Source organism: Manacus candei, unplaced genomic scaffold (genome assembly GCF_025592945.1).
Source record: "Manacus candei isolate 608988 ecotype Guabito, Panama unplaced genomic scaffold, ASM2559294v1 h1tg000026l, whole genome shotgun sequence".
NCBI lineage: Eukaryota > Metazoa > Chordata > Aves > Passeriformes > Pipridae > Manacus > Manacus candei.
The window spans coordinates 4,717,801-4,743,629 of NW_026138074.1; the positions used below are offsets into that span (position 1 = coordinate 4,717,801).

Sequence of the window (25,829 nt, forward strand, 5' to 3'; positions counted from 1 at the left end):
CAAGTCTCTAGTAGAACATTGATTATTTCATACTCTTTAGTAACTATAGTTTTCAGAAAGGGCTAAGCACCCTGTCTTTTGAACAGCCATTCCTTTGGAGGGGCTAGATGGAAACCCTAGAAAGCAAGGCTTTCAAAAGCTCTTATTTCTCTTTAGATATGGAGTTGAAAATTTGAACTTTTATCTTCCATTAACATTATTCATTTTTCAAAGAAAAAAATCTGTTATTCAATAATAATTAAAGTTATAAAACCAAGTTTCATGGTAAAGAAACCAGTAATTTTCATTGGGCTTAAGATTGCTGCTGCTCTGCTTAAAACATAAGAATATGAAAGGTTTTCTTTCAATTCTGAAAAAATTTAAATTTATGGCTAGTGATGTTGGAGCACAAAGATTACTGATAAAGTGGGTGGGTTATTTTTCCTTTTGAAATTTAAACTTCTGGATATTTTTATTCCATTTCTTATCTCTATAAGTTAGAGACTAGGAACCTTGGATAAAACAGTGAAGTTTTTAAACTAAATGTGCTTACTCTTGAAGTTTGTGTAAAGTCTCACTTCTGGGATAATTAAGAAAACTGTAACTTAAATTACTGGCTTTAGACTGTATTAATCAAATTTCCATTAATCATTGCTGTGACTTGAAGGAAATGTAAATATAAAGGAAAATATGATAAATTGGAATGGTTTCAGTATGATTCGTTTTTATTATGTGATCCATTTATTGCCCTCATCCTAACTTTTAGTTTACAAACCGTCAGGAAAAAGTCCTTTACAGACATTGAAGAATTTTGGAGATCTTGAGCCATGGAGGATGGAGAAAAATGCAACTGTGAGTTATTAAATCTTTGATTTCTGATCCTTTGGCACTAAATTTCTTATGAATATTCAGACAGTTCTCCATATATCGAGTCAGAAATTATGAATCTATGTGAGTTTATGTTTCTGCACCTTAAAGATATTGTCACTGAGCAAATACAGTTTCTGAGAACAAAATCGGTGATGATGGGAGAACTCTTCAATTTCTTGATTTTACTTTCAGCTTAAGCAAAATTTAAAAATGCTTATTACTTTATCATTTTTTATAGAACTGAAAAGCAGACAAGGTTTCACATGTTTAAGACAGCCTGCATTATCCATCATGCTGGGCACTGAAAAAGGGTAAAGGGAATTGATGCCCTGGAATTCTCAGGCTGCTACTCAGAGCCATGCAGGAGCTTGTCACCTTTCTCTTTCTTCCTCCTCTCTACTTTTTGGCCATCTCATTTAGCAGTTTTTGCATTGTCCCTGTCTGTGGTCTTCAGGACAGGCTTTTTTTGTGTTAAACATTAACACGACATGACAAGATTGATCTTTGTCCCCTTTGAAATGCTGCAAGGACAATATAGACATGAGGATTGTTTCAGAGGTTTAATTATAGATCCCACATTTTTTGCTTTTCTTTATAATTTGTAGTTATTTTGAAATTCTCAGAAAAAAAAGAGCATGTTTGCTTTCAAAAAGTACTACTTGTTTGTTCTCTTCAGCTTGTTGCAACTTTATTTTATTTCAGGCTTCTCATTCAGTCCAACAGATCCTCGATGCACTTGACTTGCCCCGTAAATACTGCAGATACTATTTCATGACTTCACGTGGGTGCACAAGAGCAAGATGTCGGTTCTGCCATGTCCCCGAACAAGGGGATGAAAAGGTAACAGGTTTTGTTGAAGTTAGGAACAGGTTGTGTGAACACTTTAAATGCAAAACATAATCTCCTTTGTTTATTTATATATGGAAAGGGAATAAACTTCAGAGATTGATGGATGAAAAAAATGTCCAGAAAACCTTTCTCTCAAGGTCTCTTAAGTTATTTTTTTAAAGCATGGTACAATTTTGAGCTAGCAGACTTTTAAAGAGAACAGTCATCAGCAAAAGAGCAAGAACTAGGCTGTGCAGATATAGAGTAGTAGAATGCACAGATTCTGAGACATTTCTATCCTGAGCATCAGAGACTTTCAGCAAACCTTTGCAGAGACTTTGTATGTATTGTCAAAAGCTATCCATGGTATATGACTTCCTACATGTTTTTTGCAGTATGGGCATGTTTGTTTAAAGGTGCTGTGATCTCTTTAAATGGAGCAACAATTCACATAATATTTGCAAGCAAAAATAGTTTTCCAGTGATGGGCAAAGTAGATATGTTTTCAAACCTTTTAACAGAGACATTATGAGTCTGTAATACTTCCAAGAACTGTGCAAGGCAAGCTAATCATGCAGTCATGTAATAAGATTTTGGAATTGGCTGTATGAAACCAAGACTCAGGTGGTTTTGTAAGTCACTTGGAAGCAAACAAAAATGTCAAAACAGATAAACAAAGAAAAATGCCTAAACTTGTCCTCATCAAACCTTACAAGATATATTTCTTATCTGCCATCTTCTTGGTATGAATGCAGTTTCATCATTAGTGTCAGTAAGACATTTCAGAATCAAAATGTAAAAAATAACTTGTATTGAACCTGTTAGACATAATTACTAAAAAAAAGTAACATCTAAAGAAGTTTATCCATCTTCTGCATCAGAATTTTTAAAATACATCAGTGTAATTCAGTTTTATTTTTCTTGATGTTTTCTCTATTCCTTTCTATGTCTGGAAAAGCTGCTTTACTTTCTGCTAATGCTTTGTAAACCCTTTGAAAATTTATATTACATCTTAAAGATAGTAAGATAATTTGAGAGTAGTTTTGTATGGGACATTTTCCCTTTTCCTCAATTGTGAAGTATCTTCGGCAGGCTGTAGTGAATATTAGTAATTTTCAGCTAGTTTATATGAATTAATGTGGTTTGTAATGCTTCATTATATACAGCCACCTTAAAGAATTATTTGCCCCAAACTAGTAAAAATCCATTCCATTTAATTTTACTGGTGGTGCAGCAGTCCAGCACAATTTTGCTGTTCTGCCCACCAAACCTAGCCAAACTTTACTGGTAGTCTGAAAGTATACTTTGAGTTTTGTTTGGTTTATATTTCTTTATATTTATAGACCTGTCCATTTCAAAACGATAATAGGCCAAGCACCTCTTGGTGGCACCAAAGTACATCAGTGGAAAACAGGTAAAGTAAAAAAGTCATCCAGTCATATAGAGGAGAAATACATCTCTCCAGGGACTGCTGTGCAGACTGGTAGTCCACTTGCTTAATGCTTTGTTTCCAGTGATGATTGTTACTGGAGTTTTTGAAGAGAAGTACCTTTCCCCATAATGGATATTCTTTCCTTTTCATTAGGTAAATAGTTGATGCTTTAAGGTGTAACTTCCTAGTATTTAACACTTTATAGCTGCGATTGATCACACAACACAGCAGTGATTTAATTTATAAAAACATCATATGGTTTGAAAATCAGCGTACTCTTTTGCTCAGCAAGTTGTACAAGTTACTGGTTTTGGGTTTGTTTGTTTTTTTTTTTAAGATGCCTTTAATTTCAAACAGTGAAATCTCTTCTGTACTAGGCAAAGTAAACAAAACTATTAAGACTGTGTTTTAAATACTCCCTGAAGTATTTGAAGGGAGGGCAGATCTTAACAATATGTATCAGTGTCTGATGGAGAGAGGATAAAGAAGATGAAGCTGGACTCTTCTCAGCGGTGCACAGTGAAAGGGCAAGAGACAGTGGGCATAATACAGTAAATTGTTTTGCTCAAAAGACACTTCAGAGTGTAGCACAGATAATAATCGCATGGTTAAATAAGTGGTTTGAAAACATGTCTTTATGCAAACTGTATTTTTCTCTCTCATTTTATTTTAGCTTTGTGCACCTTACTCATTTATTTTGACTTGTATCCACTAAAGAAATTATTACTTTTTGTGGCTTCATACTTGCTTTTTCTTTGATCATATGAACCTCTAACTGGAAGCAAACAGCATATAAAATAGCAAGATTTCTGTCTTCATTAGTGTTGTCTTGCAGCTTTGGGGCCTTGAGTATATACTTCTGTTGTGGTGGGGGTTTGGTTTAGGTTTTTTAATCTGGATTTTTAAAGAAATTAGACTTTACACTGTCCTTCTGTTACTGTCTCTAACAGCCATTAAATGACTTTTGAACTTGTTGATTGGTTTCAGCCACATTTAGTAGGGACTGTGCATCCTAAAGATTACACAGGCTTCATAAACAGAATCGCCTGTAAAAAGGATCATGGTTTTGATCTCACTGAGCAAAAGGCTGCAGCATGAGGTTTTCTCCCTTATTAAACATCAGAGTGTACACTGGCTGGAAGATGCTGAAGGATTTCATACATTCCTGTGTTTGTTCTTCTGAATAAGCACCTCTGTGTTACTGTGGTAGGACTGTGTTTTACTGGACAGCTGGTTGCTTGTATAAGATACACAGTCTTTTATTATAGTTTTTATTAAATTGTCATGTTGAACAAGTCATGGAATCAACTGATAGGTGACAGAAGAGTGGGATTTATACTACCTTTTGAAAATATGAATCATCTCTTTCATGTACCTTCATTCAAAATCTATTACAGTTAACTCAAAATTTAGAGATTCTCAGATTTTTGCATGGTCTGTATGTGCAGTTATATGTTTTAAAATTGAAACAGCTAAATCAACTGAAGCCTTCTAGAAGCTGTAAAGGAATAACACATTTAGTTTCTTTTACTAATGTAATATAACATGTCCCATGATTAAATACTACTACAAGTGGGTTTTCCAGGCAATTTCACTAATACTTGGAACAGTCAGAGCTCCAGATGCAGTCTTGGCTTTTTTTGGGAGTCAGTCCAAGGAAGGAGAAAAACAGCTTCCAAAAGAAAGCAAACTAATTTCCGTACTATAAGCATTTATGAAAGTTTGTTTTGGAAATGCCCTGAGCCACCTGGGATTATAGATTTGGATTAAATGAGTTAACCCACTGTCAAGTCACACTTCACGTATATTAATGATGACATGATTTTCTGAAAGGTGTATCTTGGACTGTAGTTCAATAACATTATGATACTGTTTCAAAGTAAAAACAATAAGATTTATATTTAACATACTTAGACGTACAGTTTTTGTGTTCTTGGGCTTGATGATCTGAACAGGTTAATGGTTTTAAAAAAAGAAAGATGTCTTGGCCACAAGCCAGTGTCTTTAGCTTTGATGATAGATCATTTGCTGTGTAACAAACTCCATGAGGGGATCCTCTGTAATTTTTAAGTTGCGTGTAAAAATAAACCTGACTCAATTTTCTAATAACATGACTACTAATTTAGGACATTCCCTGTCTCTTGATTTTTCATTATTTCACAAAATAGTATTAAATATGACCTATTTACATTGTTGTGCAGAAAGACTGTAATGTTCCAGAAGTGACAGAGGATATCTGAAAGGGTGGGTGGGTTTTTTCCCTAACTTGGAATTCTAAGATTTAAACATATTAGTCTTTTTTTCTACATCTGCAGAGGTAGAGCAAAATGTGTAAGTATCACAAAGCTGACAGAATGTTCCAGTACCAAATAACTCATGTGGACTTTTTTTTTTTCTTAATTAAGTGGGTGTGGGGTGAAACGGTTCATTAAATGAAGTTAGTGAGTTTTTTGTTCTGTGTCCTTATAAGTGATTCTTTGTGATAATCAGTGTTACAGTCTTCATATCTGGATGATTTTTTGACTTCTTAGTTGCTATGTTCCATGTAATTTTTCTTACCACGTTTCACTTTAACCTTTCTGCTTCCCTTTTTCTGTTTGTTTACAGTCTGCCACATTAATAGTAATCTTGAAGTAACTGCATTTTCAGTGTAAAGCTCATTTCATAATAGAAGTCATGTTTGTGAGTAGTTCTTTTGTTTGGCATAAACTGAGGTAACATTTCATTATAGGGTTTTTTGCCTTTTTTTTTTTTTTTTTTGTTCCTAGATTTGCATGGCAATTCTTAGGACATACATTAAAATCAAAGAACCAGGCCTCCTAAAACGTGCAGGTATGGTATAGTAGTAGCTGTTGATGTATCTTTGATACTTAGCTTATTTAAAGCAAATAAAATAGGTTGTCGAGAGAGAAATGGTTACCTCTTCAACAGTGAATAAGAAGTTCCTATTTCAAATGAATATGTTCAATCCCTGCATTGTCATGTTTAAATTTCCCAGTCAGGCTATACACAGTTATCTCAGGAGGTTGTTAGAAACTTACTTCCACAGAAAATGAACTTAGCCTGACTGTAACTAGATTTGAGAGTAGAAATGCATGACTGGGGCAGGGGGGATGTTTAACAGAACTCAAATTTTGTTAAGGTGCTTTTGAACACCCTGGCCAAACATCACAAACCCAAAACCTTTAGAATGAAGCTCTTGGAAGTATTGCTACTGCACCCAAATGGCTTTAGTTTAGTCCTTACATAATACCATATATGCAGGCAATTATGATTAACCCATTTTAAGAACTGCAATTGGTGCAGATCCATCTGAGCTTTTGAGTTCAGTCAGAAAGGACTTTGTTTTGGTTTGGGTTTTTTTCACTCTGGACAGTGATTCCTTTTGTACCTGTCTTGAGCAGTCTTAAGTTTTTGAGAGCTTCTCGGGGTGTAGCAGAATGTGAACGGAGGACTCAGTTGCACCCAGTGCTGTATTGTTCCCATGTTAAAATATTGGGTGTTTGAATGTGGCAAACACTGTGTACCAGCAAGCTATGGTACGTGTCTGTCAAGGAAAGCTAGCTGTGCAACAGGTTGTAAAACCATCCACCATAACACTGCACTTCACTTTCTAGAGCTTCATGTCTGGAAAGGCCTTACTGCCTTGATACACATACTAAATCTGACCTGATTTTGTGCATTCTTCTTGCGCTGCACCAAATCAGCTAAACTTTCTTGAAATCTACAGGGCTTGCAGTGTTCAGTTCAATTACATGAGGTATTTCAGAATAGTCAGTCTGGGTCTAGTAAGGTTAACACTGTATTCAAGCTGGATCCCTTCACACATTTTTCTCCATATCCCCGTCCCATAATATCTTGGATAATTAAGGGTTGTTACACTGCATTTAAAATGTAAGGAAATAACTTGCTTAAATAGTTAGCATCAGTTACCCCAAAGTGAAATTAATTTAATTGCTTTTTCAGTCCAAATATTTGTGCGGTATTACAGAGGAGTTATTCCTGGTGTGGATTTTGCTTCTCAAGTGTTGAATGATCTTCTTGTTGCTCTGCTCAAGAACTGTTTGTTGCAGGAGGTATTTTGGATATTGAATGTAACCGTGGAAATCAAGACACTGGTAGGTGACTTTGGAATATTTTTAAATCTTTGTTCCGTAGTTTCTCCACACTCCAAGTTTGAGTATTATGCCATTTGTATTAATAAGTTTGGGTTTACTCTGGTACTCAAATCTTGGGTGAGGGGAGCAGTTCAAAAGTTCCCATTATAAAATCTCTAAGCTTCATTACTGAACAGAATTGCAAAACTGATTGTGCTTTTTTTTTTGTTGTTTAAATTAGCCAACTACAGATGTTCTTCTGAAAGTTTTTGAGCAAGTGGCTTCTTTGAATTTAAGAGATGCTGTGCCTACATTAATCCGTACCTTTCGTAAGGTATGAGTTTGTACTACTGCTGCTTGTTGGAATTTCTGAAATACTTCCCCTGTTTTAAAACTCAAACATATTACTTTAAAAAAATTGTACTGAAGTAATATTAGAAGTGTTATTGTGAGTAGCTGAATTGGTTGTACGGGTTTTTATTTAATCCATTCTTTTTTGAGTAAGATTCACTGTGACATGTTTTTCCCAATGTTGTTTGCCACTTACCTCTGAAAATGTGTTAAGTGATCACAATTTTTTGTATGTTTACTTTTCTTACTTTTTTTGATATTACAGCTCGTTGATGCTGGTATGTTCCTTGAGTTAGACCATTTTGACTATATTGTTAAGTTACTTCACCAATTGCAAGTTTCTAGTTGGGAAATAAGCATTGTTTTGAACATAAAATCCAGGTATGTCTTTAAGGAACTGTTTTTCTAATTATATCTGTCTAGTTCCTGCTTTAGATTCTATTTTTATAAATTTATGTAAAATCTTTAAAAGATGTTTTGAGTTAAAATACTGTCGTGTCATGCCTAATTGTATTTAAAGTGGTGTCAATCTACTGTGCTTCAAAGATCAAGGAACGTTAAGTCAAAACTTAGATTCTGATTATTGGTTTTTTTCCATATCAACCGTCATTGTACAATCTGCTCCCTGCTGTGCTACAGGCTTATATAACTAGTCAAATTCAAAACATCATGGTTTAATATAACATTTATGCCCACATAAGCAAACAGTACTTCTGCAAAAAATAACCCTTCTAGACAATACGAGGATTAGTTACAATCTGAAGTAGTTTTCTAGCTTCCTTTATAGTGTGCCATAACTGCTAGGGAGTTATGTGCCAACACTGCTAGGGAGGAGGATCATTTTTAAGTACTGCTGGATTATGCTGGGCAAAATGTCAAATCTGTTCCAAAACTGTTGCTACCTCCACTTCGCTTGGAACGAGATTGTGATCCTTCTTCTTTTTTGTATCATCTGCATCGTATACACACATGCAAACTGAGAAACTAAATTTGTGATTCATAAACATACCTTTGATTCTTAGAGGAGACAAAATATGCAGCATCTACTATCTGAAAACAAGCCACCACTGTTCCAACTGAAAGAACTGTAGAAATTATTTTCTGCTTTTGCATACTTTTCCCATAGAGTACTTTCAGCCATGGATCTCTGTTTTTTACCTGTGCAATTTACCACAAATGCTGGAGGTCATTTTAATCACTTTTTGTATCGGGAATCTGATTCACAAAGTAATGACTTCTTCCAGGTTGCCTCAGTATGTATGTGAGTTCAGCTGAAGGTGAGAAATGGTCTGTATCTATGAAGACTGAGCACCTGTGCTACTTCAGTTACATGGGTTAGCACATGCCCTGTGTAGGTTATGCCTCTCTACGTCGTAGCATCGCACTGAGTAGATGTATCCATCGTTTCAGTGGTGGCATCAGAATAAAGTGGTGTGCTCCTAGGTATTTGAAGGTGACTTGCAGTTGTCATTTTATGTCAGAAATACATGCAATACAGTTCTGTGCTTACTTACTGGATTTGCAAGTCTTATTTGTACCTTTTCAGTTACACTTCAACTGAGACAAGGGAATATATTCTGTAAAACTAGCTCTGCTCAATTATTTGTTTAATACATTTACTGTCTTCCCTTGGCAAGATTGTAAATGAGTGTTTTCAGTGTGCAGTTTGCATAATGTGAAGTAAACAGAATCAAAAATCAGATCAGTTTATTGTTCATATATGGTCTTTTGTTGTTTCTCTTCTGCTAGTGCATAATTTAGTTCAATAGGGTGTGTTATAATTACGTATTAATATTTTTTTCATATGGAAGATTTAGAGAAAGACACCATTTTGAAAAGAACTGGCTTTTTGATTTCAACTTAGCAGCAGATGAAATTCAGGTACAGTATGTGCATTCTTCAGACTTGTTGGAATACTTAAACTATGCCTTTGAAACGTACAAGAAATAGCAATTTCTACACCTTTCTAAATTAGTGGGCTTTATTATTGATTATATTGAGCTTATGATCAAATGCTTTTATGTAAAGCCATGTTTGGGAAGGCTTCACATGCAAGGGAATACTGTCTTTGGCTTTTCTGTGATGTCAGTATTTTAATTTACATACTTGTAGTTTGTATCTTGGTTTTGCATCTAATTTAAAGATTTTATAACTTTAAGCAATTATTTCCTATGCCTTACGTTTGTTATGCTTGTAGTTGGTAGTGGTGCATCATTCCTCACCAAAAATTTATTTATATTATTTAGCAGATAGAATTCACATCTAGTATAAAAACACACAATTGTAAAAGGCTGCATTTGACAACACTAAGCAGGAATTTTAAAGAATAAGAAAATACTGTAAAACATTCTTTATTTGGACACTTGTGTGTTTTATATTCAAGGTCAGATTACTTATTATGCTCAATTATGGTTTACATATTATCACACATAGTGCTCAAATCCAGACACTGAAATATAAGAAGGGAAGAACCTTCTTTTACTCCTTCAGCACCAAAGTTACCAAGTGATCTGACAAGCAAACGACTGACTCATATAGAAAATAACCATAAATCCGGTGTGCATCATGTCAAAAAAAAAGGATAGTAAATACTGGATGAATGCCAGTTCTTAAATAAGATGCATAAGTTATGAGCTTCCTCAGTTGGGGTCATGACATGAAAAAAGAAATTTTATTTCTTGAGGGACAGAAGTAATTAGTAGTCCATGCAAGTTAGGCAACATGAAACTGTACCATATGAACATGAAGGTTCTTGGCAGTACCATTGCATCTCTATCTTTTTTCTGCTTTAGTCTATCCCAGGTGTATCTCTCAAATTTCAATATATTTTCTGTTTGGTGTTTTGGAAGCAGGTTTGCTTATCTTTATCCCTTGCCCTCTTCACAGCATTGTAAGGAAAAAAGGGATTGGACCAAGCTGGGAACTTTGTATCTTAATGCAAGAACTGGATGTGAATGTTTTGAGGATTTTCAGAAATTATTTTTATCTATTGCTGAAATACTAACCAAAGATTCTGAGTCAGACAGACCAGAAGTTCCTTTCTGTGATTTTGCTGATGCAGGTAAAATTAAGATACAATAAATGCTTTTTGTTCATCCCTTTTCTTTGTAGAGTTTTAAAAGAGATAAAAAATTATTTTGTATCGTTTTATGATTATTAGTTAATTTTATGTTACAGTGTTCAGAATTTCTTGAGTTGCAGATACAATCAGCTGTAATGTTCAGTAGAAGCCATTTTCTACTAGAAGTAAAATCCACAGAGCTTACACTTAAAGTCAAAATTCTGAAGGAGGAACACTTGATCTTTGTGAAATCAAGAAGAGAACCCAAAATTTGTGGTCTTTTAATAAGAATGGCCTATACTCAGGACAAAGGCCAATGTATTTAAGTATTGTCATGTGAAGTGTCACACTATTAATACCATAAATAAACTGTAGAGTTGTCAATATATACATATAGTCATGTATTTTAAAACACTTTGAACAGGGTTACATCATATACATAATTTATAGTTTTTCCTTAGTAATTTGGATTTTTAGAAGTATTCTCTAAAGAACCAAGAGTTTCTCCAAGTGCTGTGTCCACAAAACACCTTCTAGTTGCCCCTTTCCTCCGTATGGCCCTTCATTTGCATATCTCTATCATTCTTCCTGATAAGCTCACAAATTACTGAGGCTCAGTGAAGTGTCAGTGGGATATGTAAGTGTTTTATAAGGGACGACTCAGATACTTTTCATCCTGTATTAACTACTAAAACGTGATGAATACTTATTCCAGATATGTGACATGACCTTTCTGACCACAGACTTCTGTATTACTAAATGGCTGTCACAGCTTCCAGTTGTGACACAGAGAGAATATTTTGGCAGAGCTTGGAACTTAGTCTGCCTTCCCTAGAGCAGTGGTCTCCAAACTGATAGGCACCTCCATCAGTAAAAGATTTTTGAACACTCACCCCCAATTTTTTATGTACTACTGCGCTAATATATTAAATGCATTAGAAAGCATATACAAAAATAGAAATTGCAAATACAAGATAAATAAACACTACATTTTAAAATATTTATTTTTATTTTCTAATGGTACAAAAAATATTCCCACACCTGAATGGGTTGAGACCAAAGAGGTGGTACGATACGTTTGGAAAAACTTGTAATTACTCAGTTCTGCAATTACCAAAATTTCTTCATGTTGCCAGAAAATTTAAAGCTTATTTTACAAATAATGATGTTGCTAAATTATGCCATTATATGTCCAATTATTTTATAGATGACTTAGACTACTATGAAATACTGTCTGAATAAACTATAGTTACTTACCCTACTTCCAGTGTTAGGACTTAAGGAGTTACTACTTTTAATGGTAAATATTTCAGAAAACGGATTTGATATTTTCACAACCGTGTTTTTCAAGCATTTAATTTCTTTTAAACTGCATTTACATGTAAAATTTTTTTTAAATGCTTTTCGTTTTCTTTCCAGTAATGAAAAATTCACAACCTAATGAAGCAGACAGACTTTTCATTGGGAGGACTGGAATAAGCGTGATGTATTCTTATCATGAAGTACTGCAGTGGATGAAGGTATACTTGGACTGTGGGAACCTGACGGGAAGAAAAAGAAGTAGTAATTTCTCTTCTAGATGTTAAATTGTGTTTCTCTAGTTGAATGGCTCCACCTGCCTCCTTGCCATCTTAATACTTCTTAATTGTCCAGCTGGATCAAAGCATCTCACTGTGCCTTTCTGAGCAGTGGGCTTCTGTGGAGCCCATCATAACTTTGTCTTGTGACCTAGGAATTTGATTGTTCAGGTTCGGCTTGTGATTCTTCTGAGCTGAGGTTGAATCTGAATTAGGAGACCGGTCTTCCTGATATTCTGGGGTGAGGTGCTGATGGGATTGTTTCCCAGAAATGTGTGTTTCTTCTGTCTGGCAATAATGCTGCGTTTTGAGACCTCACAACTCAAGTGATATTTAGAGAAGTTTCAGCAGTTTCCTGCACTGGTGCTTCTGCATCTGGCCTCAAATAGCATAGATAAGGCCAGAAAGACAGAAAAGCAGCATAGCAAGGCTGCTCCTGCTCTTGGTGAACTGCTTGTTCCTCAGAACTCCGCTGGAAGTGCTTTTCTTTGGTAAAATATAAATTTCTAAATTCTGCGAATCTTGCAAAACTTGGACATCCCAAAGAAATACCCTTTACAATGCTTTCTTTGCTGTCAAATATTATAAAGGGCCAGGACTAAGAGACTGGACTTTTGACTGGATGTTTTACGCTCCTTAGACCTCATGCAGTATTGGTCATAATTTCACTGTAGCAATATCTACTTCAGTGTTAAATTCATCTTTTTCTTCCTGGAAGGAAGCAGTGTATTCCAGACAGAATCTCCTATACAATGCAACATGACAAGTGACAGCATAAGAAATAATATAAACCACCAGCGATTTTGGAGTGCATTTTTGTTCAGTGATCAAATTCTGAACTTGGGCCTGATCCTTTCAGCTAATAATTATGCTGTACTGGGATGTTCCTCACCCCATACAAGATGATTTCCAGCATGAATTGTTATGAACAAAAGGAAATGCTCTCGTTGTCTTCTTCCCTTTGTCTCTTGAAGTTTTGGGTTGGTTTTTTTTTGTGAATTATCATCAAGGAACCCATTTTGGTTTGCCTCAAAGCATTAAATTGTCTTTTGTGCTAATGGTTAAGCCAGGTCCCAGGAGATACTTGATAGAGGTGATTAGTCTAGAAGCAGTACACCTGTTCTGATGAATCATTAATTTTTCAGCATCAGCTTGTTGAGTTGAATTTAGCAGGTCCCTGTCAAGCTACCGCACAGTGTGGTACTGTTTAAGAGTAAAGGGAAGGAGAGAGGCTCTTTGCATTAGCACTTACGTAATACTGCGCTAGAACGTTTTTAGGCATTTTTGTTCCACAAAACTTAGCAGTTAGAACAGTTAAAATAGTCCTAACCATAGAAGAGGTGATATAAATTTTTGGCATTGAGGAGTGGTAGTGCTCACATGCCCATTGAAGAGTTTAGTTTGGCTTGGGATTTGGCTGTCTTCTTCAGCATATAGTGTTCATACGCATTCATACATTTTAGCTGTTTTACAGATACTTCTTAAGGGTGATCCTGGTATTTGGATTGCATAATCCCTAATATTCCAAGGAGATTCATCTTCATGTCCTAATTTCAGAGGTGCAAGTTGTCAAAAGCATGTGTAGTGTTTTTCTTGTACAACATGAGTTACTAAAAGTAGATGCTTCTTTCAATAGTATGATTTTTTTCATGTCTAGAGCAAAAGATCATGATTTCTTTGAAAATGTTGCATTAGGTATCAAACCCACTTTTCAACGGACTGCTGACCAAGATCTTCAAATAGCCTTATAGACAACCTGTGCTGACCATATGGGAATGTGAATGAGGCTCTGCTCTGAATGATTTTTATCAGAACTAGCAGGTCCCAAATTGATCTCTGCTTCAGGGATCTATCATTTCTACCATTCTCCAACCAGTTTCACTCCATTCTATGTATCAGATAAATCCCTAATCCTGTGGTTAGAGGCTAATATCTACTTGATACTGTGCTTTAGGACATGCCCTGTGCCATTTTATGAATATGCTGGACTATATGAAACTCTAGATATGCTTTTCAGATCGCTTTTCTTTCATGAACATCAAACCCCTTTATTGTGTAGCTTTGATGATTGGTGGCTCTCAGGGGGGAAATATGTATGCTCCTTGGTCCTGAAGAGAACGTTCTTTGTAGGAGGTAAGGAAGGTTCATAAAACAGATGTACTTTGAAAAAACATGCAGATTTGAAACGTGAATACGTCTTCCATGGAAGTGGCTCTTCAAGCAACATTAGACTGCTTTCTGGATATGTACTTGTAGAGAATCCTGTAACATTAATGCTCCTTTGACAGTTATTTCACCCACTTCCTATTCCATCTATTTCCTATCTTGCAGGACTTTGCTATGGTTTATTTTTTTCCAGCTTTTTATTATTTCAGAGAATTGGTCAGAGGTTCTAGTCCAATTAAGGATCTCATTCCACAACTGGATTTAAAGTGCCCTTCCTTTATAGATCATTTCTCTGCTTATAGCTGCATGCTTTCCATCTTCCTATAAAGAAGACTTCTCAGTGGCCCCTCCTTTTGCCAGAAGGATGGAATAGATGCAGTTCCTCCTAAATTTTATATTTTGTCTCTGGTTTGCACTTATATTTTCAAGTTTCTGTTTTGCTCTCATCTGAGTCTTTCTGGTATGTAAGTTTCCCCTTCAGCTGCATAGATCTACAGTTGAATGGGTTCTTCATGCTTTAAATGCTAACTGCAGTGATACTTCTAGTATTTTTATGGGTTTTGCTGAGATAAACAATTGCAGATACCTGTAGGGCTTTGAAAGTCTCCAGTTTTGAGCACATTCCAGTCTGCAGTATGTATGTACATACGCATAAAGCATTTTCAAATCATGAGCTTCTTATAAGTGAGTTTCATTTTCTGTCAGCTTCTCTGTTCTCCTAAACTTCCCTTTCCCTCTACCTTCATGACCCTTATTCTGCCACCACAATGCATGCTGACACAAAACCACAATTTTTAATAAGCTGCTTCCTCATTGATGCACCCACTAAACAAGAGCTGAAACACATCTAGTTTGGAGCTTGGTCCTTGTTGCTTGACTAGCAAGATGCGGCCAGACAGGGCAAGTACTGAATTCTGCCTGGCCTTGGCTTGCTGGGAACATTATTGTGATATCCCACCTTGACTTGATCATCACCTATTTTAGATTGGTCAGATCTTAATTATCTTTGAGACTGCTACCTTTCTTACGGTTTTGACTGAAAAGGACAAGGAAAAAGTTAAGACGAAGCTTCTCTAGGAAACCAGTCTGAATATCAGCCTGGAATCTTGGCAGTCAACCAAGTTGTTGGTTGTTACACTGTTGGCCAGATAGGCCCAACTTTTTCCAGTTTATTGTCCTGCTGCATACAACTATCAGTGTTTGCTTTTGCTTATGTTGGAGTAATGATTTCAATTTAACAATTATAGCTCTACTGCAAAAAGAAAAATCCCTGTATGATCTTTTTAGAATTTTGCAGATTATGTAGTGCTGAATGGAATCAAAAATAAAAAAATTAACTAAGCAGATAGAAATTAATTACAAAGTATATTAAAAATACTGTATAGGGACATTATGTAATAGAAATAGTGGGGAATAGTGTGCTGGGAACTCTTCAGTGAGGGGTTGGTCAAGGGTTTTTGCCTACATAGTAAAAAAAAAAACTTAACCCTTCTTTAGAAGTTTTGCTTTAGAAGTTTTCTCCCCTGACTCAGTTTGGAGATGAGTCAGGGGAGATGAACTGATGCCCATAAATCTATACCACTAAATTAAATCTGCTGTATTTTGTGTAAATACACTCCTTGTTCAGTGATACCACTGCTTTCTCTGACCTTCCCCGTTTCCCTTCTCCCTCTTACACTAGGGAAGGAAGGTTTTGGATAAACTGCACGAGCTACAGATACCTTTTACGCTCATGAAAGGACTTATAGGTTCAGGGAGGTCAGCATCAAGATGTCAGATTGTTAATAAAGCTGCAGAAATCTTCCTTAATTGTGGAAGTTTGGATGGAGCAACAAGGGTATTGAGAGGTAAGCTTTTGACTTAAATTTGAACCATTCCCTTCTATGACAAATTTCAGATAAAAGATACAAGCTGCTCTATGTTACTAAATAAAGTTAATAATACTGGGACAACAAAAGCAAATGTGATCCATCTTACTGGTTAGTAGTAGTCTTAATATGTATAAGAAATAATATAATACATAATATTTTTCAGAAAAATTTTTGCAGTAGTCTGGTATCAACACCGTTCTACACAAAAGTCTGCTGTAATGAGGGAGGAGTGCAGCTTGGAAAATGACCCTGCTCCATGTAGATTTCCTTTGAGCCAGGGGACATTCAATGTCAAAAAATTTCAGGCTTGGGTCAATACAGTGTTTCTTTATGCCTATCAGCATCCCCATTTAATATAATTACTTTAGAATAGTACCATATTTCGGCAGTTAAATAACATATTATTTCCGGCTTTTTGGAATTCTGATCTGCTGAAAGGAGAAGAAACTCAGAAGTATAAAGAATAGAATGTGTTCTATAAATTAATATTAGGATCTAAAATTTGCTACTCAGTTTTACAGATGTATATAGATATTTACAAATTTATATGTGCCACTGACAGTCCATTTTACTTTTGTGATGTTTAACAATATTTTACAATATAAAGGTTCAGAGAATACATCAGAAGAGCATTTGTCATAAGGAATGAATTATTAATAACTAGAACTGCATTTTCTGTGCAGATCTGAAATTTATGTTATGTTACAGTTTACAGTGTATTCTTAATGGCCAAAAATCTCAGCGCCCAGCAGTTTCAGTTCACAGAAATAACACTGCACTGTTGTTTGCCACAGAGTCAGAGTGGACCACAAATGCACCATTGTGGCCTTGTGATAAAATGGACATCCTCAATCGACTCAATCTGTTACATACCCTAGTGCACAAATACTTGAGTAAGAGTTTGTACAGGCAGGCTTTTGAAGTTCTGCAGAACTTCCCAGGTTTGCAAAAACATTCTGGTAAGTAAAGAAAAAGGTACTGTGTTAAGACTTAAAAATTTAACAGATGATTCTGTGCTCTTCTTTCTGTTTTCCAGCTAAAATTTGTTGAAGAAGTAAGATGGTTTTAGTCAAGCCTGGGTTTTTTCCAGAGTGTTGTGTTAGTTTAAATTCGTATTTTACTCTGCAGCTCTTGCCACACACGCACACTCTCACACACACAGTGTTTATACACCTGTCCTCTTTTTCCAATTGACTCAATTACACAGGGCAACAGGAAAGACCCATTAAATTTTTAAGGATCATACAGAGTCTATACAATGAAATCAAATAGGGATATAATTGGCATGATTAATTTTATCTTAATTTCAGATGAATGCCTTAGGGTTTTTTTTTCCTATAACTGAGCCAGCTAACCTAGACATCTTTTACATACCATGCTAAGAACTAAGTGCTCTTTTGGGCTCAATTTATCTTGCAAATTCTGGACACATACTTCAAAATGAGATGCATAGTTACTTAAGCTCCACTGAGGAAACCTCAGCTGATTCCTCTGTGTAGGTCTCAGTCTGTTGCCAGTGTGTGCTTTTAGGAATGTTAGGAGAGGTTGGTTGGAAGACCATCTACTTAGAGAGTACTGAAAGGATCTAGTTCTTTGAGGCATGAGGTGGATACAAACAAGGCTGCTCAGTCCTACCAGGAAAGGGACAGTTCAGAGTTGAAGCAGAACTGGAAGCACTAAGGTGATTTTTATTGGTGGGAGTTTTAAGCTCGAGAGATCAGGTAAAGATTGTATTTATAAGCTTGAGCAAGTGAATGTATTTTTATCTGATCCTCTTGGTTTGGGCAGCAAATTGTTATTTGGACCTTAACACTTCTCTTTCACAATATAAATGAACTAGTGTATGAAAAGACTTCTGATGAAAAAAGCATTCATGTTATCCCATGTTCCATTTTGCTGATAGAAGCAAGAGTCCTCATTTAGATACTGATTGGGAAGTGATTCTTCAATTAGATTTGCATTTGACTTCAGTAGTTAATATTCTTCATTTCATTTCAGATATTGTAGATGTTTCTCAGTACAGCTGCCTTTTTAACAAGCTGATAAATGCCTGTTTTGAGAACAAGAGCCTTGGGGTCTCATCTTCTGCAGTAGACTTCATGCTTTCAAAAAAAATTGCTATTGATTTTATTTTACTTAGAAGATTAATCACAGCTTTGGGAAGAAGTTCTTTGTGGTCTAAAGCTAGGACATATTACAAAAGTAAGTGGCTTCTTAAACAATGTCCTTCCCTTACAGTCTTTGGATAACATGCTTATAACATCTCAGTATGTTGGGGAGAAATGGGTAAGAGAAAAACAGTACTTTCTGTGTCACTCTCAGGAATTTATTTGTAACCAAAGTATTTATTAGGAAATAGTTGAAAATAAGAATCATCGCATACTACCTGGCATTGAGGTAAATGTAATTTTGATTAAATTAATTTTTTATATTCAGTTTCAGATTTTCAGAAATGTGAACCCTTGAAATGATTGAAAACTGCATCATCTTCACTTTTTCATCTAGGCAAATTATATTTCTTTATACATCTGTTTAGAGCTGTGGTGCTAAAATTATTAATATGTAATATTTGAGAAGTCTGGCTAAGAAGTTTATCCTAACTATAAGAAAATGCCTTTCAACTAAAAGCTAATAGTCAGAAATTGTTTTCAACTCCCCATTTCTGAGCTAAGATAGTACTGGGTGTGCCACTCTGCTGGGGTCCACCAAGAGTTGTCGCTCCACATTGTCACATTATTTACTGTTTGATTCTGTCTTAGAATTGTGGTGGTTAGCAGTCTACTTTGAGTTCATCCCTCTTGTTCTTTTTTAACCTTAAAATGATAGTTTTTCCTCATCTCTCTTTTTTTTTCCCCCCCTAAAATGCTGTATATGTAGGTTGGGTTGCTGGGATCACTTAACAGAAGTTAGGGGAAAAAAGCAGGAGGTGCTGTTCAAATGTTCTCTCACTTTGATCATGATTAATACAGCTTCTGTCTGACCTGCCCTAGGTTGTACTTGTGTTATTACACACTTGGTGTCTCCAGAATTCTGTCAGAGCTTTTTAATCATAGCTGATAATACTCATGGAAAAAAATAACATTTTACAACAGTGAATCGGTGAAATAGTAAAATCTATTAAGGGTTTGGGTTTTTTCCACATTTAGTCACACACAGAAGAAAACAGATCTATGTTAAGTACTGGTGGTCCTAATTCCTCATGTTTCTGCATTTATTCTCAGCTGCTTTATCATTGGGTTGCTACCCACAGCTGCAGGGAAATTCATACCACAAACTTTTGAAGATTCCATCTTACCTGTCTGAAGTTGAGATGCTGTTGGCCATTGAAATATTTCTTGTTTCAAATGCCAGTTATATTCAAAGTCCAATGGCTACTAGTCAGACTCTTCAAATAATACTGAAAAGGTTTGTTGTCATATAAATGTACCATTTTGATTGTTCATGTTGTGAGGTAATTAACAAGAGATCCTATTTCCCACTGTCTAGGAAAGAGGATGCTTGGTTTTAAACTTGTTTTTAATCTTTGTTTTGGAATTGGGTTTTTTTTTATCATTATAATTTCTACGCATGTGTAGCAGAACAGTAGTCGTTCCAGAGTGATAGTGACTTGTGTTTCCTAACTGAATGTGTCTACCACACTAAGAATGTACTGTATATTCAAAAATGGGATGACTTGATACCTTGCTGTATAGATTGTTGTGTTGTGGTTAAGTACTGGAGTAGAAGGGCACAGTCAAAATGTTAATTCTTTCAAAAACCAACTCTTAACATTTCTTGGCTGTTTTTTGGAAAGTGCATGAAGCCATTTTATTTAATTTTCTTTATGAGGGATAGCTCAATATTAAATTTAATTATTAGTGTTTTCTTTTCCCACTTTCTGTGAGTCTTAATATATCCAGATTAGAAATGTGTTTTGTTGCTTTTTTTTTCCATTTGTCTGTAAACCACCAACCATTGTCACTACGTTATACCTGTAATTTTATTTTTCAAGACCCACTTTTCTCTGAGACTGACTGGCTCAGCATCAAAATGTAACTGCATAGAAAAGCTACATTTGTTAATAACTATGAACTCGTGCATCTCCAAAACTTTAGTATTTTGTCTTCCTTCCTCTGTATCCTTCCCAAGGAATACACCTCTTAATTTTGTTCCTTTGATAAATGAGGAGTTTTTTATCTCTTGTTTTCATATATATGCTATTGTACCTCTGCTTGTTTTCTTAAAGAGTAAGTTCTGCTATTGCAAAAAAATACAGACATGTAACTTAGGCACAGCTTTGTTCCAAAAGTGATTACATGCCAAAAATGATTAAACCTTTTTGGTTTGCATTCCTTTACTGAATTTTCCAGCCCAGAGACAAATATTTTTTCATGAATTGTAAATATTGCAGAGCTACTTTGCACTGGCATTAAAGCCTACTACATTTCATTACTGTAAAATATATTAAAAATATACTTTTTCTAACTTTTTAATTCTTCAGAATAATAATCTAAAATCTGCCTAGAAATTAACATAATGTATTATCAGTGAAGTGAATACATGGATTTATTTTAATATTTCTGTAATCTTGCTGCCAGTAGAGTGTCAGGCAAGCAACACAAGGCCTGTATGGTACCTAATTTTGTATTTGTGAAAATTCTCTTACAGATGTGAAGATCAGACAGTTCAGGATAACAGTGTCTATCAAATGGCAGTGGAGAGACTGATTCTAGCAGCTCGTTTATCTGATCCAAAACTTCTTCTTAAGCATATGACAATGAATGTTAATATGGAAGAGGTTTACAGCCTGGAGCTTTCATCTGCTCTAAAATGGCTTCAGGAGAATATGAAATGGGCTGAGGAGGTCTGGCTGTTTCGGTAGTCATTAAATAGTTAAGACTTTTGTTTTTTAATGGTTAAAGCAATCATTCTTCAAAATAATACAGAGTAATAAAGGCAGTTCCCACTGTGTTCAGACTGTGCCTTACAGATTGACAGCAATGTTTCAAACTCAAGTTGTGTTTTTAAATACTGATATTGATGATAATGCAGATAGTAGCACAAAAAGAGTAATTTTTTTCCCTAAGTATATAAATGTCACACTGACTTATATACATGTTCTGTAATGACATCATTAGATATTGAGGAAGCTGCAGCCTCAGAACCTACATTCTCCTTTTTTACAGAGAATCTAGTACTGACTTGTTTCTCCCAGCAGGTGAAAGTGTAAGTGTAGTATAAGTATAGGTAAGTGCACTGATTGAGTGTATCTACTGTTCTTGTGTGAGGTATTTTCCACATTGCTTCATAGTCTGTAGAAGTAATATGTTTTCTTTTGTCTTCCTCACAGTAACTTGTGAGGATGTTGACCCATCTGTGTGCACCTTAGATGTTAATTTCCTTACTGCAAGATCCCAATAAAAAGCACTGAGATGAAAATAACTTCAAAATCACTTGAGATATGCCTGACTTAGAACACCTTTCTTCACAGACACATGTTGCTCACAGATGAAGGGTTAGTTGTATCTTGATAATAGCTCGTGTGTAGCTTCACATTTGTATATATGGGTACTTCCACTGAAAAGGAAAACTTGCTTTCTCCCTTGGTTATACTCTTAGAGGAAGGTGGGTTTGCCCATTTTTTAGTTCCTGCCAAATGCATGATGAGATGGAGGCTTCTAGCAAGCTTGTACCACCATTCCTGGTTCTTCAGGATTTTTTTTTTCCCACCTGCAAATTCTGAATCAGATTCGGAGCATGAATTGCTCAAGTCACACTTCCATCTACTGATCTGCAGGCTGAGTAAGAAGAGACACACATTTCATATCAGAAAAGCTCTTGTGGCAAATCAGTGGGACCTCTGTCAAAGCTGATAGTTGCCTGAGCTCCCCACTTTGTGCAGTGTTAGTTTAGACCTCCAGTACCAACCTTCACAAACATGCCAGTAGTACAGCTCTTTTCGTCCTGCTCTCCATCCCTTCCAGAGCTTTTTGTTCTGAACAGTTCTGCTCTTTTGGGCAGAGAAATTCACGTGTTTTTAAGGCTGTTCCATCATAAGGGAGATCAAGATGGTGGCATAAGACCTGAATGTTTGAAAAATCTTTCCCTCCTTTGGGGCAGCATAAGTCTCTTCCCAGTTCCAGGAGCATTATTGCAGGTGTCCTTTTGTGGCAGTTTGAGCCACAGAGTACCTCTGAATTATGAAAGCCACCATGATCTTATTCCTGGATGGCTGTGGAGGGTTTTGAAGGGGTGTTGGTGGTTCTTCTCTCTGGGGGAGGTTGCCACTCTCGTCTTAAGGTTCATGCCATTAATCTGATGTCAGTTGAATCTGATTATCAGTTCTTAGATTCCTGACCCTCTTCAGGGCCAGGTTCTGACCTTCTTCAATACCACTGCTCATCCAGTCTGTCTGGGAGTTGCTACTGGAGGAGAGGATTGACTGCGGTGACAGCCAAGATCACTACTTTCCTCCTGTGCCACCTGTACAGAAAAAAATGCAAAGATAGAGGCTCTTGTGTTTTCATTCTTCTGTGAGGATCTCATCTGCCTTCCCTCTAAAAAATGGTGGATTCAGTAATAACAATCAGATGGCATTTCTTTAAAAGCCCCTTACCTCAAAATTTCTTAAAGTACAGTTGGCACTAGTTCAAACAAACTTTGGGTTCCACCCCTTGGTATTCACCGAGATGGCTCTGCCATTTGTAAGGCCATCTACCTGGTCAGATCCAATCGCATTTGCTTCCCAGGAGCTGAAAGACTGGGTAAGAAGTGACCAGGTTTCCAGTGAGGGATCTAAACTGATGTTCTTGCAGCCACTCCAGCATTAGTGACAAGAGCAATTTTGGAAGGTTTCAACGAACTAAAAACTGGTAGTGAGAAACTAAGTAATTTTTGATAATTACTTTTTGTAAGATCCTTTGTAGCTTAATTTCCCTGGGAAATTAAGAGGCTATCTGACCCTCAGCTAAATCCCACATTTCTGTAAGCAGTACCAGATGTGGCTAATACTGTGTTTGAGAGATGCAGAAGGACAAAATTCTCTTTGTAATCTGTATGGCTTCAAATCTTGGGATGTTCTAGAGACAGCAGAATTTTTTCCACTGTAAGCAACCTTGAATTTTCACTTAGATCATCCCTAGAAAAAAACCCCAAATGTTGCTTTCTTTTTCAGACAGAGGTTAATCATTGACCTTCAGGTTTAACTTGGAACTGTGTAAAATTTTTGCAATGTTTTGGCTTCATCTCCTGAGTATCATCTTCAGCTGTGATAGGATGTAGTCTCCGTCATGTTTTATATTAACAAGCAATGCAAGCTCCCCATATCATTGCTCAGAACTTTTGTTACAGCTAGGGCTTCTGGTCTTTCTGGCAATATAGTGTTTCTCCCTGTAGATATATATATATGTGTGTATATATATACATGAGAAATATATATATACATGGGAAGTATATATATACACACGTGACAAACCAGTAGGCAATTTAAAAAACTTTGCTGTTAAGTCCTGTGTTTCACATTTTTGTACTGTCTAGGTCTACATGAAATACAGTACAGTTCTGGCCATTTTGATGTGTATCAAAAGGCAGAAAGGTTTCTTGAGTAACATTCTCGGTATTTTGGTAACAGAAATTCCATGGGCCAAACAAGACAAAACTCCAGTGTGGAATGGAAACAAGCCTGGAAAGACGGAAAAATGTTCTGAAGAGTAAAGTTAAGTACAATAGAGACAATGCAGTTTTGCAGAGCCAGCCACTCAATATATTGACAATATCCATATTTTTGCTTTTTCCCAGATGTAAATTAAGCTGAAAGAACTTCTGTGTTTGACTTTAAGCAACTAATTTGATAAAGTTTTTCATACAGGAAATAAAATGTATGTGTACCATTTTGCAGAGAGAGACAGAAAAATGTGCAAATAAAAACTTTCCTATGTTGTGCTTGGTAGCTTGGTGTGGACAACGCTGCGCTCTTTTGGAATGTTGTTAGATGCATAAGAAATTGCCTCTGTGAAAATATTTTTCAGTTTTCACTGATTACACGGTATGCTCTTGGAAAGATTGCTTTTGTTAGGTATGGACAGTTTCTTGTAACTAAAACAGAATAATGGGGTTTGAAAGGCTTACCACAGTTTAATTTCAAAGCATTGATAGTTTTGAGAGTTTCTGAACCCACATGGGGGACGGAGGTGAAAAGCTGGAAATAGGAGCTTGACACTGTGTTTTATAAAGAGCAATTGGGGGGGTCCCTTTGGAGAAGTTGTTAAGATGTTCATAAATGTTTTTTTATTCTTTATATAAAATATTCAAGATATCTGAGTGTCTGTATTGTCATTAAATTATTTAATTCTATTCAGATCCCTGTAATTAACATTCTTAGGTATGTGTGGGAGGATGGGGAAACAGCAAAGTAGATGTGGACAGTTTAATATCTTGTAGCTACTACAAGAATCTGGAGTATGATATGCTGCATAGGGAGGTTAAGAAAGTGTGAAATCAGTCAGACTGTGCAGTTTTTAACCACATCAGAGCACATAGTGTAGCAAATGCTCATGAATAAATTGGGCTGAAGCTCCCAGCTGTGGAGATGGCCAGCTTCCAGTTGTAACTGTAGACTTGAGATGAGGCTACAGCCAGGGTTACAGGCTGTGCTCAGTTTACTGAAGAATTCAAGTGGATGTCAGTGAGAGTTTGACTTGAGGAAAAATAATAAAATGTCCCTGGTATAGTAATGGAACTTTAATTACTGAAATCTTAATGCCATATTCCTCATCTTAGTAAAATACGGCCACATGAAAAGCAGTGACCACTTCACATCTCTTGTCCTTTCACATTCTCCAGATGCATCTTGCGTCATCATGGGCTTGGGTTTTTTGGGATTTTTTTTGCAGATCCCAGGTCTACATTTTTCAGTCTTAGCTCCTTCTGCATAACTTTTTCTAAAATTGCTAGAATGATGAGTAATATCAAAAATTAATGCTGACATGATTGGTCTGAGTTCGGTACCATTGCCTGTGATGGAACTGTTTCTCCGAGAAACTGATGCTACTTTTTGACCTGCAGATCCAGGACCGAAACAAACAAAGGAATAAGGAGAAAACAGCTCCATTGCCACTTGTAGCAACTTAGAATTAAGCAAAAAGAATGCTTAAAATTCTCGTTCTGTTAGGGGACAAGTGGTCAAAATACAGACTTTCAGACGATAATTTTATCTGGTATGAAACAAACTTTCAATTTGGAAATCTGTGCTGCTTGCTGAGCCAGTGGGATGTGTCCTGGGTACAGATAACACAACCAGATAAAGCCACAGCACTACTCCCATCACACATTAAGTGCTGAGACTTAACTAAAAAGCAGGAATTAATTTCTGTGCTAGGGCAGGGGGAGGAGGCCTCTCTTTGGGAATATGTACCCTATGCAATGGAGCTGCTATCTGGCAGGCCTGCTTGCTGATGACGTCTCCCAATTTATTTTATTCCTCAAGAAGTTAAAAGAAGTCCCAGGTGAAATGAACAGCACGGTTTTCTGTTGAATCAATTAAATTTATTTTTTCATCTGCATAATTATGCAACCAATTTGCTTACATAACTGATTGGCTTCTGTTGTGAAGCAAAAAAC

General features: G+C 36.1%; 1 protein-coding gene across 7 annotated transcripts in view; it reads left to right on the forward strand.

Moving 5' to 3' along the window:
- Nucleotides 1-25,016, forward strand: part of TOPAZ1 (testis and ovary specific TOPAZ 1) — a 42,778-nt gene extending 17,762 nt beyond the window's left edge. For 2 of the 7 annotated variants that reach the window (XM_051788955.1, XM_051788954.1), the window contains exons 7-21: nt 746-831; nt 1,552-1,689; nt 5,878-5,941; nt 7,076-7,227; nt 7,448-7,540; nt 7,823-7,938; nt 9,369-9,438; nt 10,444-10,618; nt 12,038-12,138; nt 16,043-16,208; nt 17,027-17,191; nt 18,231-18,434; nt 19,454-19,637; nt 20,880-21,075; nt 23,842-25,015. In XM_051788955.1, the coding sequence (XP_051644915.1) occupies nt 746-831; nt 1,552-1,689; nt 5,878-5,941; nt 7,076-7,227; nt 7,448-7,540; nt 7,823-7,938; nt 9,369-9,438; nt 10,444-10,618; nt 12,038-12,138; nt 16,043-16,208; nt 17,027-17,191; nt 18,231-18,434; nt 19,454-19,637; nt 20,880-21,075; nt 23,842-24,024 (2,093 nt within the window). In that variant the 3' untranslated portion in view covers nt 24,025-25,015. Of the gene's footprint in view, nt 1-745; nt 832-1,551; nt 1,690-5,877; nt 5,942-7,075; nt 7,228-7,447; nt 7,541-7,822; nt 7,939-9,368; nt 9,439-10,443; nt 10,619-12,037; nt 12,139-16,042; nt 16,209-17,026; nt 17,192-18,230; nt 18,435-19,453; nt 19,638-20,879; nt 21,090-23,841 lie in introns of all 7 variants that reach the window. The other 5 variants (XM_051788949.1, XM_051788950.1, XM_051788952.1 and 2 more) reach the window with 4 other exon arrangements.
- Nucleotides 25,017-25,829: the final 813 nt, after the last annotated feature.